The sequence below is a fragment of the Lithobates pipiens genome, unplaced genomic scaffold, assembly GCF_037356315.1.
Source record: "Lithobates pipiens isolate NorthernLeopardFrog02 unplaced genomic scaffold, aLitPip1_a1.2 Scaffold_30, whole genome shotgun sequence".
NCBI classification, from domain to species: Eukaryota; Metazoa; Chordata; class Amphibia; order Anura; family Ranidae; genus Lithobates; species Lithobates pipiens.
In genome coordinates this window covers 93,362,797-93,383,006 of record NW_027507791.1, presented here as the reverse complement: position 1 = coordinate 93,383,006, position 20,210 = coordinate 93,362,797, and the positions used below count along the sequence as shown (strand labels likewise).

The window sequence follows — 20,210 nt, the reverse complement described above, 5'->3', positions numbered from 1 at the left end:
CAGCAGAGGTTCCACTTTAGGGTGGAATCCCGCTTTAATAAGTTATTGAGACCATGTAATATCCATAATGATCGGATTAAACAAAGGCAGGAAAGCGTAGATGGCCCATGTTGTATGCATGTTATTTAAAATGAAAGACATTGCTATAGTGAAAGAAGGCCAGTGGTGTACTGAGAGAAAGCAATTATTGGAGCAGGTACAAAGTTTAACTAAGAATATATTAACAATGGTTGCAAAGGCATATGCAAATGTTTGTGATCACACTGAACAATTAGTGACTGAGAAATGTGTATTGGAATAGAAAATTTAAGAATTAGAGGAAACGTGTAAACAAAGAGGAAAGTTGCATTGCAGAGGCAATGCAGCTTTCTTCTTTGTTTACACAGTTCCTCTAATTGCATCAGGGAGAAGCTGAGAATGTGCGTATTAAACCGAAAATAGTCAATTCAGACAGGAAAGGTATCACTATGTAGAACAGTTGCATAAACTCAAAATGGAGGTAGATGCATGTTCATTCAAATATAGCACTGTGAGCTGCATGTGTGGTAAGAATTTTCTGGTTATAGTTTCTTTGCTATGAATAAGGTTTAGATGTGAGTTACAGAGATTTGCCCTTCATGTTTGAAATATTATAGCAGACCTTGATATATTTTTAGTATTTTCAAGGATAAGCCTCTGGATTGCTTTTGTTTTAATTTTTTTGTGATTTTTTTTGTTATTTCTGTATTCATTTATTTTATTTTTGTTTTGTTCAGGTGGAAAATTGTTAGGTTTAGTCCACCTGAAAGGGGAGCCATTGGCTATGCCCTCAATTAGCAGCTGAATATATATTTTTTTTAAGACAAGAGTTGGTAGGAATTCATTCTAGCCACTGGAGTTATTGTCGTTTTTTTCTTAGTTTTTTTTTCATAAAAAGTATAACACGTTAAAACCGTTATGGACTGTTCCATAGTAGCTGTTTTTGAACTACTTGTTGAGAAACGCAACAAGTTAAGACTGTTCCATAGGAACTGGTTCTGAAAACACATGTTGGGAAGCGCAATGCATTAAGACAGTTATGGACTGTTCCATAGAAGCCGTGTCTGAAGAAGGGTGATATGCCCCCTTTAGGCGCAAAGCGGATGGGGGAAGGCAACATGTTTTATTTCATAATACAAGAGGTGGTTGAAATATGAGCTATGGCTATACCAAGCCTCTGCATTCTTGGTGGCTGTCTGGAATGTAACAAGTTGTACAAAGCTTTATAGCATATCAGAATCTTCATCTGAAAGAAGAAGTCAGGCCTCTATCAAGGCTGAACAAAAGCTTGGCTCATGATCGACTGGTGTGATAACACTATGCAAGCAAGCTTCAAAAAGGATCCTTGCTGACAAGATGATTGATGAATGTCCTGCTACAGAAGATCAAAGGGTCAGCTAAGAACTGCTCCTAGAGGCCAATACAGCAGGATGGACAGAAATATAATATATTTAAAGGACTACCTCTTGGCAATATCTCGTTGGACAGGAGGCTAGTGGGGTGTGGTTACGAGTGGGTCTGAATGAATGTGTCAAAAAGTACATGCAGAAGGGAAATCGTCCCTTTTCCACTTTTGGTTCATGCCTGATGGCTCTCTGAGCCTCATGGCTCTCTCTGTTACCATCTTGAGCCCAGCTGATGAGACCATGTCTAAGGGACAGCCTTGCGATAAGTATCTTTGATATTCTTTTGTTATATGCTCTATGGTATTTTCATGTTAGCATTTTCCTATTTTCTTGGGAAATAAAAGACGTTGTTTTATTAACCACTTGCGATCACACTCACGGGCACACCGCACAATTCCGCTTCTTAAAGGGCAACTTACAGGTACGTTAATATGCCTGTACGTGCCCTTCTGCCGACGTATATTGGCGTGAGCCAGTCGGCAATGGGTTAAGCAGTGTGTTTGTTTTAATAGCTAACCTTATATTATTGTGCTATCAACAGTAATATTATCAGAGTTTTAATAGACTAGCTAACTATAGGAATAGACAAATTAATATATATAGTTCCATAATATATGGAATAAATATAGGCAATTTGTAACCACCCTCAGATAATATTTATTTTAGAAGTTATTTCATTAGTTGTTACATTTAATTTTTGGACACATTCACTGAGCGATGGGACTGCAGAGAGAATTGGGATGAGCATGGTCAGAATATTCGATATAGCTTGTCAAGGCTGAGGTGGTATTGGGAGTTGAAAAGTGAAAACACAAAAGTAAAAGGAAGTACAAAGGGAAACACAGCTAAGACCATGGTTATGAAGAGTGTAAATAGTTTAGCAGAATATGTAAACTGCTGAATATTCAGATAGGGAGTAACTGTAACTTGCGGTTTACTCAACAGGTTCAAAGTTATAAGCAATATTGCAAGAGGAAAGGATGGCAAAGAACATACTGTCAGGAACCATGAAACAGACGGAGACAGAAAATTCAGTAAAAATCACACCTTTTAATAAAATGGTAAAAACAGCACAACTGGTAAACGTAGTCAAAACATAGCCAGGGTTTGGTAGCCAAATCGGGTAGTCAGAACAAGCCAGGAAATCAGGGAGCCAGAGATCAGCGTAGTCAGAGGCAGGAGACAGGATCAGGAACCAGAAGGGACATCAGTCAGGCAGGTCTTCAAAAGGAACACAGCAGAGAGTCTCTAGATATTTTTGACCAAGGTGAAGGCAATTGATGAAATGAACCAGGCAGTTTAAATAGCCAGGAGGAGCTGGCTGTGGGCTTGACTGACAACCCGGAGATGATCAACAGGTGAGCCACTGTGGAAAGATGAGTTCTGGCAATTAACCAACAGCTGAGCAACCTGAGCACAGAGAAGGAAGGACTGAGAGCCCAGCCCTGGCAGTACCCCTCCTCAATGGCCACTCCCCCTCAGAGGACCACCAGGTCTGAGGGGAAAACATCTATGGAAAGCACAGAGGAGGACAAGAGCATGTACTTCCGAGGATAAGACCCAAGAGCGTTGCTCCGGATCATACCCTCTCCAATCAACCAGGTACGCGCCCACTGAGCCTACCAGAGTCAATGATCAATTATATCTCATACTCCTCATGGTTCTTGACCTGCACCAGGCAAGGACGTTGTACTGGACTTGGTGAAGCAGTTGCACATCAAATTTTTGAGTGAGGAGATATGAAAAGCATTTGAAATATGCATGTTAAAAGGAAGGTTTAATGCGTAAGCCACTGGGTTGAACCTACGTAGAATATGGAAAGGCCTAATAAATCATGGCGTCAGTTTTAGTGAGGGAACACGAAGTCTGAGGTTACGAGATGATAGCCAGGCCCTCTCCCCAACCTGGTAGGAAGGCGCAGGTAGGCGTGGAGTCTGTACCTCTCACTGGCACATCGCAAGGACTCCTGGACCTGCACTCAAGTGAAGCAAAGATCACGTAGATGCTCCTCTAATGCAGGAATTCTTTGAGGAACCTAATGCATCAGGCAACATGGATGGTTGGAAACCATAATTTGCCATAAACGGAGACAATTGGAAAGCAGTATTCACGGCACTATTGTGAGCAAATTCCGCCCAAGGTAGGAGGTCTGACCAGTTGTTATGGTGGTCAGAAATATAGCAGCATAGAAACAGCTCCAAGACTTGGTTGTCTTGTTGTGCAGAACTATTGGACTGCGGGTGATATGCAGATGAGAAGGAAAGCTGAATTCCTAACTGTGCACAAAAGGCTCGCCAAAACATGGATACAAACTGGCTACCCCTGACCGAGACGATAACCTTGGGTAGCCCATGTAATCGAAAGATATCCTGAGCAAAAACGGATGCCAGTTCTTTGGATGTGGGCAACTTCTTAAGTGGAATGCGATGTGACATTTTCAAGAACCGATCAACCACCATAAGGATGACTGTGTTGCCCTGGGAGTTGAGCAACTCCACAATAAAATCCATAGACAGGTGGTTCCAAGTCCTCTCTCCATTGGGTATGGGTTGTAGGAGGCCCACTTGAAGGTGTCATGGTGTCTTACTCATAGCACAGACGGAACAGGCAGCTATAAAGGCAGCTACATCAGTGTGGAGACTAAGCCACCAGAATTGTTGGGAAATAACCCAAATGAGTTTATTCTTCCCAAGGTGGCCAGCAGCCTTGGGAGAATGGTAAGTCTGGAGCACAGCAGTGGGGAGACTCTCAGGAACAAAGCAGAGGCCACAAGGTTTCTCAGAAGGAGAATGCATCTGAGCGGCAAGAATTCTGTCACGCAAAAGTGAAGTGAGACTGGTACGAACCGTAGCCAGAATACGATCAGGGGGTATTAAAGGAACAGGAACCGACTCTATCTTGGAAGTGGAGCAAAACTGCAGCGACAATGCATCAGCCCTTACATTCTTAGTACCGGGTAAGAATGAGACTACGTAATTGAAGCTTGACAAGAAAAGAGCTCATCGTGCCCTTCTGGGAGAAAGGCATTTAGCCTCAGACAAGAATGTGAGATTCTTATGATCAGTCAGAATGAGAACCGGCAGAGTTGTACCTTCGAGGAGATGCCTCCATTCTTTAAGTGCTAAAATGATAGCTAACAATTCTCTGTCCCCAATCTTGCAATTGCATTCTGCAGGAGATAATTTCTTAGAAAAGTAGCCACAAGGTTGCATAGCGCTCTCAGGGGTAGGATGTTGAGACGGAAGGGCACCCACTCCAGTCTCGGATACATCAACCTTTAAGAATGAAGGGTAGAGAAGTTCCAAATAAATTTCCAATAATAATTGACAAAGCCAAGAAAATGTTATAATGGACGTAGACCTACGGGTCGAGGCCACTGTGGAACTGCAGATAATTTCTCTGGGTCTATCGAAAAACTGGCAGTAGAAATGTCTTTACTAGGGATGAGCTGGGTCGAACATCGGGTGTGCGCCCATTCGGCAAAGCCAAAACTTTGTGGCCGTTCGTGCCATATTCGTGTGGCGCTCATGGCCCACAATGCACTGCGCCATCGGCTGATGATTGGCCAAGCATCAACTGTGACCGCATGCTTGGCCAATCACAGCGCCGGCAGTGAGGAGAGCCATAATTGGCCACAGGCAGGATGCCTGTGGCCAATTATAGCTCAGAGGGTTTAGTACACGCCCCATACTATATAAGGCCGCTTGCGTGGCGGCCTTGTGTAGTGTGTTGCGGCGTTCATAGAGAGAAGGATAGGCAGGGACAGTGTCTAGATTTCTTGTGATTGAACCTAGCACAGTTACAGTGGGTGTATTGTGCCCCCTGCACAGTATACACCTGAAGCTACTCCCAATTGCTGGTGTTGTTGTGTTCCTATACCACAGGCATCTGCAGCAGTTACAGTGGGTGTATTGTTGCTCCTGCACAGTATACACTTGAAGCTACCCCCAATTGCTGGTGTTGTTCTGTTCCTATACCACAGGCATCTACAGCAGTTACAGTGGGTGTATTGTGCCTCCTGCACAGTAAACACCTGAAGCTACCCCGATTTGCTGGTGTTGTTCTGTTCCTATACCACAGGCAGCTGCAGCAGTTACAGTCGGTGTGTTGTGCCATCTGCACATTATACACTTGAAGCTACCCACAATTGCTGGTGTTGTTCTGTTCCTATACTACAAGCAGCTGCAGAAGTTACAGTAGGTGTATTGTGCCATCTGCACAGTATACACCTGAAGCTACCCCCAATAGCTTGTGTTGTTCTGTTCCTATACCACAGGCAGCTGCAGCAGTTACAGTCAGTGTATTGTGCCCCCTGCACGGTATACACCTGAAGCTACCCCCAATTGCTCGTGTTGTTCTGTTCCTATAACACAGGCAGCTGCAGCAGTTACAGTCGGTGTGTTGTGCCATCTGCACATTATACACTTGAAGCTACCCACAATTGCTGGTGTTGTTCTGTTCCTATACTACAAGCAGCTGCAGAAGTTACAGTAGGTGTATTGTGCCATCTGCACAGTATACACCTGAAGCTACCCCCAATTGCTTGTGTTGTTCTGTTCCTATACCACAGGCAGCTGCAGCATTTACAGTCAGTGTATTGTGCCCCCTGCACGGTATACACCTGAAGCTACCCCCAATTGCTCGTGTTGTTCTGTTCCTATACCACAGGTATCAGCAGCAATTACAGTCAGTGTATTGTGCCTCCTGCACAGTATACACCTGAAGCTACCCCCAATTGCTGGTGTTGTTCTGTTCCTATACCACAGGCTTCTGCAGCAGTTATAGTCGGTGTATTGTGCCACCTGCACAGTATACACTTGAAGCTACCCCAATTTCTCATGTTCTTCAGATCATATACCACAGACAGGCAGCTGCAGTAATTACAGTCGGTGTACTGTGTCATCTGCTCAGTGTGCACCTAAAGCTACCCAAATTGCTGGTGTTCTCATCTCCCTGCAGGCCATTAGTATGTCTGGAAGGCCAACAAGGAGAGGCAGACAGTCACAAGCCAATAAAAGAGGGCAAGCAGGCTCTGTGTCTAGAGGAAACGCTTGTCCTTATTTTCGGCAGCTGGACGTGTCCACTTGGTAGAGCGGATGACCAAGCCCTCCTCATCCTCCTCATCCTCTCTAACCCAGGCTCAGGTTAATGGCAAACCATCTGCCAACGCGTCCTCTACTCTCGTCTCAATGGCATCAGTCACTCCTTCCCTAGACCCACCATGTCCTCCTGAGGAGTCCCCCGAACTGTTTATCAGCACAGTGTTAGGTACATGCTCCAGGAGAATGCCCAGCATTTTGAAGGTTCTGATGATGATACCCAGCTAGAGGAAGGCAGTAGCGTGAGCCCAGAGAGAGGGGATGCTCAAGAAGGACAGCAATCTGGCAGTCATGTTCTACCAGCTGCAGCATACTGCCAGGTTTGCTCCAGTGATGATGAGGGAGGGGATAATGAGGTCACTGACTCCATGTGGGTGCCTGATAGGAGAAAGGAGGAGGAGGCACATCTCCAATGAGGCAGGATGCCCTCCAGGGGCCAGCTTAAGGGCAGCACTCCGACTGAATCACACCGCAGAGCTCCGCCTGTGCAGGGCGCTGCCTCTGCGCGTTATTCCACAAGTTCTTTGGTGTGGGTCTTTTTTGAGACAATTGCATCAGATAGCACCGCTGCTATTTGCAACATATGTCTCAAGCTTATATCGCGTGGCCAAAACATCAGCTGCTTGACCAGACATATGTTGACCTGCCATGCAGCTCGTTGGCAAGCGTGCTTTAAAGACCCACACCAAAGAACAAAGCGGACCTCTCCTTGCTCCTCATCAGCTGGGATCCCCAACCCCACTATACCTTCAGTCCTCTCTGAAACCTGCACTGAGAGGAATGAAGTGTAGAATTAGGTGTGTCACAGCCAAGTACTTGCGGGCACTCTGCTAGCAGTACACAAACGTCCGATTGTACCAGGCAAATTTCCCTGCCCCAGCTGCTGGACCATCAAAAGAAGTTCACTCCCAGCCATCCACATGCCCAGCAGTTGAATGCTAGCTTGGCTAAATTGCTAGCACTTCAACTGCTGCCTTTTCAGTTGGTAGACTCGGCCCCCCTCCGTGAGTTTGTGCAATGTGCGGTTCCTCAGTGGCAGGTTCCCAAACGCCACTTTTTCTCACAGAAGGCGATTCCGGGTCTCTACTGGCATGTGGAAGGTAATGTCCATGCCTCGCTGGACAGGGCAGTCAGTGGTAAAGTGCATATTACCGCCGACTCATGGTCCAGCAGGCATGGACAGGGACGTTACCTATCTTTCACGGTGCATTGGGTCCCTCTTCTGGCAGCTGGAAAGGATGGAGGACAAGGTGCAGTAGTGTTGGAGGTCGTTCCGCCACCACGCCTCTAAAATGCTACTACTGGTTGTGACACACCTCTCTCCTCCACTCCCTCCTTTTCTTCTTCCTCCATGGCCTCTTCCTATGCTTTGTCCTCGGAACCAGCAGTTCAAGGGGCTACACAAGTACGCAGGCAAAAAGATGCCATGCTGTGCTTGCGCTGGTGTGCTTGGAGGACAGGAGCCACACTGGGGCAGATGATCTGTCAGCTCTGCAGGGGCAGGCTGAGAAGTGGTTGATGCCATGCCAGCTTAAGCCAGGAATGGTGGTTTGTGACAATGGCACCAACCTCCTCTCCACCCTCCGACAGGGACAACTGACCCATGTGCCCTGTGTGGCTCACATGCTTAATGTGGTGGTGCAGTGGTTTTTGGGCAGATACCCGGGCTTACAGGATGTCCTGAGGCAGGCCAGGAAAGTCCAAAAGGAGTTGAACCTGCCCAAGAACCGCCTTATCTGTGACATGCCCACCAGGTGGGACTCAACGTTGGCCATGCTACAGCGGCTGCACACGCAGCAGAGGGCCATCAATGAGTACCTGTGCGACTACGACACCAAGACAGGGTCAGGGGAGCTCAGTTTTTTTCCCCACGCCAGTGGGCCATGATCGGGGATGCATGCACTGTCCTGTCACCGTTTGAGGAGGCCACGAGGATGGGGAGCAGTGACAGTGCATGCATCAGTGACACTGTACCTCTTGTCCACCTAGTGGAGCACACGCTGCGTGGAATAATGGACAGGGCACTTGAGGCAGAACAGAGGCAGGAAGAGGAGGACTTCCTTTCCTCTCAAGGCGCCCTTTATCCAGACAGTGTTCCTGCTGTCCCGCCGATCACACAGGAAGAGGAGGAGGAGGATGAGGATTGTGTCAGCATGGAGGTAAATCCTGGCACTCAGCATCAGCAGCAGCAGTCTTTTAGGGATGATTTACAGTCCCAAGAAACCCGTGGACTTGTACGTGGCTGGGAGGAGGTGGCTGCGGATCATGTCGTCCTTAGTGACCCAGAGGACTCCGAACCGAATGCCTCAGCTAACCTATGCTGCATGGCTTCCCTGATCCTGCAAAGCCTGTGGAAGGATCCTCGTATTCTTGGGATCAAGGAGAGGGATCATTACTGGCTGGCAACTCTCCTTGATCCATGGTACAAGGGTAAGGTTGTGGACCTTATCTTGCCATCGCAGAGGAGCAGAGGATGAGACATCTCCGGGAGGCCTTGCAGAAAAGTCTGTGCAACGCGTTCCCAGAGATTGGGAGGTTACAAGCTCCTGGTCAACTGAGACTTTGGTCAGTCACAGAAGGAGCAGTGGAGAAGGTGGCCGTCTGACCGATGCGTTCAGACAATTTTTTAGTCCGCAGCCCCAAAGTATGATCAGTTCCAGCAACCGTCGCCAGCGTCTGATTTACATGGTGCAGGAATACCTAGGGACAAGGTCAGACTTGGACACCTTTCCCACCGAAAATCCTCTGGGTTACTGGGTCTTGAGGATGGATCACTGGCCAGAGCTTGCACAGTATGCAATTGAGCTACTGGCCTGTCCTGCATCCGGTGTTCTTTCAGAACGCACATTCAGTGCTGCTGGAGGCTTTTTAACTGATCACAGGGTGCACCTGTCCACCGACTCAGTTGATTGACTGACCTTCATAAAGATGAATCAGTCTTGGATCACCACCAGCTACCAAGCACCTGAAGCTGATGTAACCGAATAATTTTTTTTTGAAATGTCACATCCCTTCAAGACTGCCTATGCTGATGCTGAGTGACTGTCCTGTTATGTTGGGGCATGTAATTACAATTTTTGATGCAATACTTTGCAGCAGGGCTCATTCCGGCACTCCAACTACAGTATCTGGGAAAGGTTGCAGTGTCGTGGCACCAGTACCAGTGCCTAAGGCCCAATTTTTCAGCCCTTGCTTAACAGGGGCGTGTAATTACAATTTGTGATGCAATATTTTGCAGGAGGGTTCGTTGATGCGTTCAACTACAATATTTGTGAGTGGTTGCAGTGTCGTGGCACCAGCACCAGTGCCTAAGGCCCAATTTTTCAGCCCCTGTTTAACAGGGGCATGTAATTACAATTTTCTATGCAATATTTTGCAGGCGGGTTTGTTGCTGCACTCAACTACAATATTTGTGAGTGGTTGCAATGTCGTGGTACCAGCACCAGTGCCTAAGGCCCAATTTTTCAGCCCCTGTTTAACAGGTGCATGTAATTACAATTCTTGATATAATATTTCACAGCAGGGCCCGTTCCAGCACCCACCGAGAGTAACTGTGAGGACTTACAGTGTTGTGGCACCAACACCACCACCAGCACCACCACAACCACAACCACCAAAGGCCCAATTTTTCTACCACTGTTCAACAATGGCATGTAATTACAATTCTTGATATAATAGTTCACAGCAGGGCATTCCAGTGCCCACCAAGAGTCACTTTGAGGGCTTACAGTGTTGTGGCAACACCAACACCTTAGGCCCAAATTTCTGAAGAGCATATAGGGCAGGCCCCTACTTTCAAACATCCAACTTGCAAACGTATCCTACTTACAAACAGAAGGAGACAATAGGAAGGGAGATGAAAAAAGATGGACGGCAAAAAAAATTATACAGGAGTGATAACCCTTCCCTATGTTTTCCAAAAAGCTTAAAAATCGATTTTTTGACTGGAGCTACACTTTAAAAATGTACCACTTCAAAATTACAAACAGATTATACTTAACACAACAAACCTACACAGACCCTGTCTTGTTTGCACCGCCTGTATACTGGTATTCTGAGTATATAGGGCTTGGGGGCCCCACGCCTTTCTTTTTTTTAATTTGGGTACGGGCTACCCATGCCATTTTTCTCAATGATTTTCATCCGTATTGCTGGAACCAGGCAATACATTAAAACCGCAAGCAGTTTTAAATGACTTTTTTTCCGTTAAATGTCATTTTGTGCAGGAACTGTTCTAAACACGGGAAACGCGTCCCACTTCACAGACACCCCCCAGGCATGATATTTAAAGGAATATTTCACATTTTTTTTCACTTTAAGCGTCATTAAAATCAGTACTCCCGAAAAAATGGCCATTTTTAAAAAAAAAATTTGCATTGATACGTGTCCCCTGGGGCAGGAGCCAGGTCCCCAAACCCTTTTAGGACAATAACTTGCATATTTAAAATGAGCAGTTTTGATTTTGATCTTCGAGTCCCATAGACTTTAATGGGGTTCTAAAGTTCGTGCAAATTTTCGGTCCGTTCGAAGGTTCTGGTGCGAACCGAACCAGACCGGGGGTGTTCGGCTCATCCCTAGTCTTTACCCAGAAATTTAACCTGTTCACGATGGAACTTGCAGTTCTCCAACTTACAATACAGGTTATTATCTCTTAACCTCTGTAGCACATGGGAGACATCTGTGTGGTGGCTCTCTAGGGATAGTCGCCCTCCTTGATCCTCACAAGATTGTATGACCCTTTCAGATCAAGCTTTGTGAAAACTGTTGCTCCCTTGAGGCGGGCAAATTATTCCATAATCAATGGAATCGGGTAGGCGCTCTTAATCGTGATGCAATTGAGGCCCCTATAATCGATACAAGGTCTCAGTTCACCACTCTTCTTTTTCACAAAGAAGAAGCCAGCACCAGTAGGAGACGAGGATTTGCAGATGAACCTTCAAGAAAGTGCGTACGCAACATAGCCCTCCATAGCTTTATCCTCCGAGACAAAGGGTAAACATGGCCACGGGGAGGCATAGCACCAGGTTGAAGGTCAATTGCGCAATCATATGACTGGTGTAGAGGCAAACTACCAACTTGACCTTTGTCAAAGATATCGCTAAATTTGCAGTACTCCTCTAGCAAGGAGGAGAGGGAAGAGGGGTAAAAGACCTCTTTTCAAAAACATGTCTTACTGCATTCTGGCAACCAGGAAAGAACCTCAGCACAAAGCCAATCAAAAGAGGGGTTGTGCCTCTGTAAACCAAGGATAACCAATAATCACTGGCTAATGAGAAGAGGAAATGACTTGAAATTGGATTATCTCATGGTGAAGAGCCCCTACAGCCATGGTCAACGGATTAGTCTCATGAGTTACAGGGACAGGCTGTAGAGGTCTCCCATCAATAGTCTCAATGGCAAGTGGAGTGGCACAAAGCTGCAGCGGAATTGAGTGCTTAGACACAAAGGCACCATCTATGAACAGGCCTGCAGCCCCAGATTAGATTAGATTAGAGCCTGTATCTCAATAGATGACTCAGACCAAAAAAGGGTAACCAGAACCAGGGGCTTATCCTTCTGGATAACTGGGGACATAAAGCCACCTAAGGTCTGTCCCCTACAGAGGTAATATTCGAGGTGGATGCCTGCACAGAGACTGCAGTAGCTGCAGGGATGGCCTGCAACACATGTTATACCGGAACAACCACCGTGGGAGGATCCAGGTAAGCAGTGTGAATCAGGAGTGTCTGTAACGCTATTGCAAACTGATCCATGCGGTGATCCTGCTCATTCAACCTGGAAAAAAATATTAACACTAGGTGGATTGCCTGCATCTTCTGAATTCATGGCCTTCACCTACTGTAAGCAACCATGAAACAGATGGAGACAGAAAATCACACCTTTTAATAAAATTGTAAAAATGGTACAACTGATAAACGTAGTCAAAACATAGCCAGGGTTCAGTAGCCAAATCGGGTAGTCAGAACAAGCCATGAAATCGAGGGAGCCAGAGATCAGCGTAGTCAGAGGCAGGAGACAGGATCAGGAACCCGTAGGCGTGTTTTCGTCTAGTAGTGTTTTTAAAGGGAAACGTTTTACTTAAAGTGGTTGTATAGTTAAATTTTGTACTTTAACCTACAGGTAAGCCTATAACAAGGCTTACTTGTAGGTAAAAAGAATATCTCCTAAACCTGTATGGTTTAGGAGATATTCCCCTCGCAATGAGCCGCTGACTTCAGCGCCGCATGCGCACTGGGGATTCTCGGCTCAAAGTCCGGCAGACACCGGACCTTGCCGGGAAGAGAAACTCCTGCGCGCATGTGCGGGAGTGACGACATTGCGGCTCCGGCCACTCACAGCGCCAGAGCCGCGATACCCAAAAATATTCACAAACGTATTCCCATGCACTAAGAAGTGCTATGTGCAAAGTGCTATTTTGCTTGATTCAGAAGCTGACATGCGTTATATATACAGTCCATTCACAGTTCAAAACATCCAAAGCAACTGGTGATGGCAAAACGTGTCCTTGTGTCCACTCTGGTACTCACCCTTTAGTATATGCGCTCACCTTAAAGCGTGTGACCTTGCAATTAAGCCTGGTCAAAATATGAACCGCCTCCATAGAGAGCCAGTCACAATCTCCTGCTATGCGAATTGGATGCAGGAAAAACCAGCATCCAATTCACATAAGTGTGATCCCAGCCTAACTCTATAATCTGTGTCTGACAAGCTTGTGCAGTCTCTAATGGGGTGGATACTTTCTATAGAGCTATGGAATATATGGATACTTGTAAACACTATATCCACTTCCCGACTGGCGCACGACAATGTACGTCGGCAGAATGGCACTTGCAGGCAAATTGGCGTACTGTCATGGTTATGCAGTGATCTTCCTGTTTGCTTACCTCCCTTCATGTGTTCAGACTAGAGGCCAGCCACTTCCACCTGGTGGTTTTTATAACCTCTCCTCTAAGCATGGCTCCACCCCAGGCCCTATCAGGGAACCTTATTTTAACCTGTGCACTACAAGCCAACAGTGCTGATCAACCATTGTGTATTCCTTTGTGTGTTTAGCTTCCTGTTACCTGCTGTGTGATCTTCTGTTGTTCCGTTACCGACTTTGGTGTGTCTTTGACTATCCCTGTTTGCCTGTGATCCTGACCTTTTGGCGTGTCCCTGACTATTCCTGTCTGCTTGTGGCCCCGACCTTGGCTTTGTCCCTCACCATCCCTATCCTCCTGTTGCCTACTGTGGGTGTGAGCTGGGGGACCCTGGGGGTCGCGACCTGGAGCCAGTTGCAGCCAAGTCCATCCTCACCACTCGAGGCTCTGGTGAACACCTGCTGGCTCTTAGACTCCGCGCCCCAGGGAATCTTACGCTCTAACCTTGGTGGGATCTGTCTCCGTCCGCAGCAGTCAGCCGTAGGGTCCACAACCTTGCGGTGCACTCCTGATTCCTACGGTGTGCATCTGTCACCTCGCCTCAAGGTGACCTGACACGTACAGGTACGTTCATTTGAAATTGCCACCCTGCCATCGCGTGCGTGCCGTCAGTGGCGCACGCACATGCTGGTCGGGACCTCCGTGAGTCCAGTCGCAGGTCCCGCGGACTCGATCGCTGCGGGGATACCCGCAATCGTCTCACAGGGAGGCGGAACGGGGAGATGCGAAAGTAAACAGCATCTCCCCGTTCTGCCTAGCAACAAGTGACACTGATCTCTGCTCCCTGTGATTGGAGCAGAGATCAGTGTTCACTAACACACAGCCCAGCCCCCCACAGTTAGTAACACGCCCCTAGGACACACTTACCTCTACACTGCCACCCACTTGTTAACTCCTTCGCTGCCAGTGTCATTTACACAGGAATCAGTGCATTTGTATAGCACCGATTGCTGTATAAATGACAATGGTCCCAAAAATGTGTCAAAAATGTCAGATTTGTCCGCCATAATGTCGCAGTCACAATAAAAAAAAAAAATCGCTGATCGCCACCATTACTAGTAAAAAAAAATTATTAATAAAAATCCCATAAACTATCCCCTATTTTGTAAACACTATAAATTTTGCGCAAACCAATCAATAATCGCTTATTGCAATTTTTTTACCAAAAATATGTAGAAGAATACGTATCGGCCTAAACTGAGGGAAAAAAAACGTTTTTTTAATATATATTTTTGGGGGATATTTATTATAGCAAAAAGTAAAAAATAATGCTTTTTTTCTAAATTGTCGCTCTTTTTTTGTTTATAGCGCAAAAAATAAAAACCACAGGGGCAATCAAATCCCACCAAAAAAAAGCTCTATTTGTGGGAAAAAAAGGACGTAAATTTTGTTTGGGAGCCACGCAATTCTTAGTTAAAGCAATGCATTGCCGAATCGCAAAAAGTGGTCTGCTCTTAAGCCAGCAAAATGGTCCGGTCTGAAAGTGAATATAAATGCATAAAATCATTATGTTTAGAATGTCTATACTTCTCTCCTCTGGAGCTCTAGGTGTAAGAATGAGATTAGGGTTGAACATAAGTTTGACCTGAACCCAGCCCGTTTGCTGTTTGGTCAAAGGATAAATGAACTGGTCATATTTGACCAGTTTGATTGCACGAATCCGAGCTGATGATTTAAAACAGATATTTATGAACTACCACAACATTAATGATGCCCAGGGCACTGGTGTTTCTAAACAGATCAACTGGGATCCCAGACTCCAAGACATCATGACCGTATTTGGTCATTGATCTCACCCAGAAAACCCGGCTATTTTGTTTGCATACAGCAGCTGCCAGATATCTGGCATTGTGCTTTGTTTTTTTGAAAAATCTTTTTTATTGATTTTCATGGTGTAGTACACATACAACTGCGGCCCACGCGGGGCAAGACCAAGTGGTCTAAATTCACATCTACCTTTAAAACAAGAACAAAACAACTGAAAACAAAACTCCTAAACTACTTCCCAATAAGGAGAGTGAGATCTTCTCAGGGGTAGCAAGGCTCAAGTAGCAAGGCTCAAACAAAGGTGAAAAGGATATAGAACATAGTAACAATTCTATGACAGTGTTAGTCAAGGCCTACTCATTAAGTTGGGCGGCACAGTGGTGTAGTCGTTAGCACTCTTGCCTAGCAGTAAGAAGGATCGCTGGTTCAAATCCCAACCAGGACTCTACCTACCTGGAGTTTGCATGTTCTCCCTGTGCCTTCGTGGGTTTCCGCCAGGTACTCCGGTTTCCTCCCACAAACCAAAGACATGCAGGTAGGTTAATTGGCTCCTGTCCAAAATTGGCCCTAGTATATGAATGGGGACCTTGGATTGTGGGCTCCTTGAGGGTAGGGACCAATGTGAGTGTGTAATGTACAGGGATAGGGACAATTGTAGACACTCAGGTTGAACTGGATGGGCTGGTGTCTTTATTCAACCTTACTAACTATGAAACTATGAAACTATCATTCGACTCATTGGTTGCTGTAGAAGTGTCATCTAGCCAGCATGACCAGATCTTTTGAAACTTATGGGGGAACCCACTTGCATATGTAGCTTTGTAAAGAGGTAAACTGGCATTAATCAGTCCCTTCCAAAAAGGGATTGTAGGAGGCAATGTTTTCTTCCAATTCATCGTGATGGCTTTGCAGGCATAAAATAACAAGAGACTAATGAGTATTATCCTGGCCACTGTAATTGTCAGCTGATCCACCAGCCCCAGCAGACAGTATCTCGGGTCTCTTGGCACAGGTATGTTAGATGACTAAATATGTTAGATGACTAAATACTGCTAGGACCCCCTGCTAATATTGCGTTATTTCCAGGCAGGTCCACAAAATGTGAAAGAATTCACATGTTGAAATCTGGCATTTTGTGGTGGTAGTGTGACAGGCAAACATCATCAGGCAGTGGATCATTGTGTCAGTTGGTCAAGATCGTTAAGCAGCAGGTCATCATAAGTCACAAGGATCACAGTGATTCATGAGGATCAACATGATTTTTTAACGGTGTGGGTTAATTATTATTATTTTTTTTTTTTTGGGGGGGGGGGGGGGGGTGAGTAGCAAGAGTCACTATGTAAAGTTCTAAGTTAAAAAAAAAAAAAAAAAAAATTAAAAATGACATGCCAAATGTTGCAAAGGAAGGGCGGAGGAGGACCTAAATTGGAACTTCCCCTTTTGGGTGAAGTTCGGTTTTAACTATTTATCTGCATTGTAGGGATCAGTTATGTGGTAGAATGGAGCCCTTTGTCAGTTCACTGGCCAAGGAGTAGCAACTTACCTACCTCTATTACACAATTCTTCTTCCTAACTCCCTCAAGTACTTCTTTGGCAATGGAGGTGCCGCATCATCATGACAACAGCCTGATTCGTTGAGAGGACACCACCTGTCCTTATGTCCTATTCTCTGATGAAATTTGAATAGGCTCAATTCACACAGATAAGTTCACTCAGCTCTAATAATCACGTTGCAGTGCTTACATTTCATGGAGATCAATATAAAAAGTAATGTAATCAAACAGACTATGAGGAAGCATAGGGCTTGCCCTGCTGCAGGCATTGGGGTGTAACCTATATCTACTGAGATATGTCCGACAGAACCTAAGATATGCCAGCAGAAGTATATTTTCCAGATGATAGCTTCAATGGTGACAGTATTAAGCCTTGCAGTGGTATTAATAACGGAATTATCTATCTATCTATCGATATATCTAGGACCCATGTTTTCGACCAACACAGCAATTTTAATTGTTCAATTAAGCTTATTTGTACTCATCTTTGCTTGTAAGTCAAGTGAGGAACAAAGACCTAATGGAAAGGTGGACATCATTGGCATAGAATAATTTGTCTTTCTATATCAAAATCAAAACATTTTAAGTCCACCTCTCATCTGCTGACACATGTTGAACATATGTGCACATTTGATAACAAAATACAAACATTTTTAGTTGAGAACAAATGTCCTAAACACATGATGAAAACTTACCTCTGCCATAGATTTCTATCCCTGAATGAAATACTCCTATGCCCAAGGTTGACGTATATTCGTTTATCCAATACTGAAAGAGAAAAAAATGGATTGCCATTGGGTGACAAAGGGAAATATTTTCATTTTGAAACTGGAATAGTCTATTGCATTTTATGGAAAAAAAATGTGATTACATATAAATTAGTACAATCATTTTTATTTAAATATTTATGATGTTACCTTTCCTATTCAGGGCAAAGTGACAGTTGTTCTGTACAGTTCCCTTGCCCCCCAAACCACTGATACTTACTTTGGAAGGATACTCTTGATACTCTTTCCTACAGCCTGCACCAGAATACCCTATGTTGGCTGGAGAGTATTAGTGGATCAGAGCACATGTCAATTTTTATTTTTCAGTAAAACACATCAGTTTGCAGTGCAAATGATACTAATGTGAGCAGCCTCAAAAAATGTGCTAGATATACACAAAGCAATACACCATGAACGTATTCACAGCGCTTTACTTTTTTTCACATTGGATTCAATTCATTATTTTCTTCAAAATTCTACAAACAATACCCCGTAATGACAACGTAAAAGAAGTTTGTTTGAAATCTTTGCAAATTTCTAAAAAAAAAAAAAAATCAAAAAAAAATAAATCACATGCACATAAGTATTCACACCCTTTGCTCAACACTATGTTGAAGCACCTTTGGCACCAATTACAGCCTCAATTCTTTTTAAGTATAATGCTACAAGCTTTGTACACTTATTTTTAGGCAGTTTCTCCCATTTACCTTTGCAGGACCTCTCAAGCTCCATCAGGTTGGATGGGGAGCGTAGGTGCACAACCATTTTCAGATCTCTCCAGAGATGTTCAGTCGGGTTCAAGTTTGGGCTCTGGCTGGGCCACTAAAGGCCATTCACAGAGTTTTCCCATAGCCACTCCTTTGTTATCTTGGCTGTGTGTTTAGGGTCATTGTCCCTATTAGAAGATGAACCTTCGCCCCAGTCTAAGGTACAGAGCACTCTGGAGCAGGTATTCATCAAGATGTCTCTGTACGTTGCTGCATTAATCTTTCCCTTGATCCTGACTAGTCTCCCAGTTCCTTCCACTGAAAAACATCCCCACAGCATGATGCTGCCACCACCATGCTTCACTGTAGGGATGGTATTGCCCAGGTGATGAGTGGTGCCTGGTTTCCTCCAGACATATCACTTGCCATTCAGGCCAAAGAGTTCAATATTTGTTTTATCACACCAGAGAATTTGGTTTCTCATGGTCTGAGAGTCCTTCAGGTACCTTTTGGTAAACTCCAGGCGGGCTGTCATGTGCCTTTTACTATGGAGTGGATTTCTTCTGGCCACTCTACCATACAGACCCGATTGGTGGAGAGCTGCAGAGATGGTTGTTCTTCTGGAAGTTTCTCCTCTCTCCACAGAAAAACACTGGAGCTCTGTCAGAGTGACCATCAGGTTCTTTGTCGCCTCTCTGACAATGGCCCTTCTCCCCTGATCACTCAGTTTGGCTGGGCCGCCCGCTCTAGGAAGAGACTTCCCCTTCTTACATTTATGGATGATGGAGGCCACTGTGCTCATTGGGACCTTCAGTGCTGCAGACATTTTCTATACCCTTCCCCAGATTTGTGCCTCAATATAATCCTGTCTCTGAGTCCAATTCCTTGGATGTCATGGCTTGGCCTCTGACATGCACTATTAACTGTGGGACCTTATATAGACAGGTGTGTGCCTTTTCAAATCATCCAATCAAGTTGTAGAAACATATCATGGATGATCAGTGGAAACAGGATGCACCTGAGCTCAATTTTGAGTGCTGTGGTAAAGGTTGTGAATACTTATTGTATGTACATGTGATTTTTTTTGTTTTTTATTTTTAATACATTTGCAAATATTTCAAACACATTTCTTTCAGATTGTCATTATGGGGTATTTTTTGTAGAATTTTGAGGTCAATAATGAATTGAATCAATTTTGGAAAAAGGCTGTAACATAACAAAATGTGAAAAATGTCAAGAGCTGTGAATACTTTTTTCCTGATGCATTGTATAAAAAGAAAAAATAATGCTGTGCTTATAAGGTATAGTGAAATAACTCAAATCATACATATGCAATTTTAGAAGATATCAATATTATATACCAAAGAAAAACACTGCGCACAAATAATGTTCCACCCAGACAACCACTTTAAAGGCTTCCCAGATGATATGTGACTCTTGATATAAACGAGTCAGAAAGCGTGACCGAAAGTAGTGGCAGCATGCGCACAAGTCAAACAGCGTTCTGGGTATTTTAGTCGCCATACTGCCGATTGATGTGTACTGTTTTACTGCCGTTTGTTGAACTGGAATAAAGTAAACTAAAATATTTTCATTCATGAAGACAAGTCACCATTAACAAAATTCCAATTTAATATAGTGTTCTGAAAAAATGTTGCAGGAATTAGAATTTGAGTAACATCCAAATTTCGTCACATTCTTTTAGAACCAGGGCAGCTACAAAAGCTGCTAGGATTGGTTTTGATAATAAAGGTATAGAAGGTATACAAGTCTGATTCTAATAAGTTTTATGTACGACCTAATTCTGTCTTTTGATTATTATAGGTCGCCAGACAGTGGTCTGGTCACACATGTCCACACATGACTGGACATTTCCAGCGGACTAGGTCCAGCGGACAATCAGCCGGACTTTCGGCGGAGGTCCGCCGGACTTTTGAAATGAACGGACTTGCCCACACATGAAGTAAAGCCCG

At 44.8% G+C, this 20,210-nt stretch overlaps 1 protein-coding gene across 2 annotated transcripts in view; it reads right to left on the bottom strand.

Moving 5' to 3' along the window:
- LOC143943086 (deubiquitinase DESI2-like) overlaps positions 1 to 20,210 on the bottom strand; it is a 200,175-nt gene that overhangs the window by 38,177 nt on the left and 141,788 nt on the right. For both annotated transcript variants that reach the window (XM_077464623.1, XM_077464622.1), the window contains exon 2: positions 17,459 to 17,531. In XM_077464623.1, coding sequence (XP_077320749.1) covers positions 17,459 to 17,531 — 73 coding nt within the window. The remainder of the gene's footprint in view (positions 1 to 17,458; positions 17,532 to 20,210) is intronic.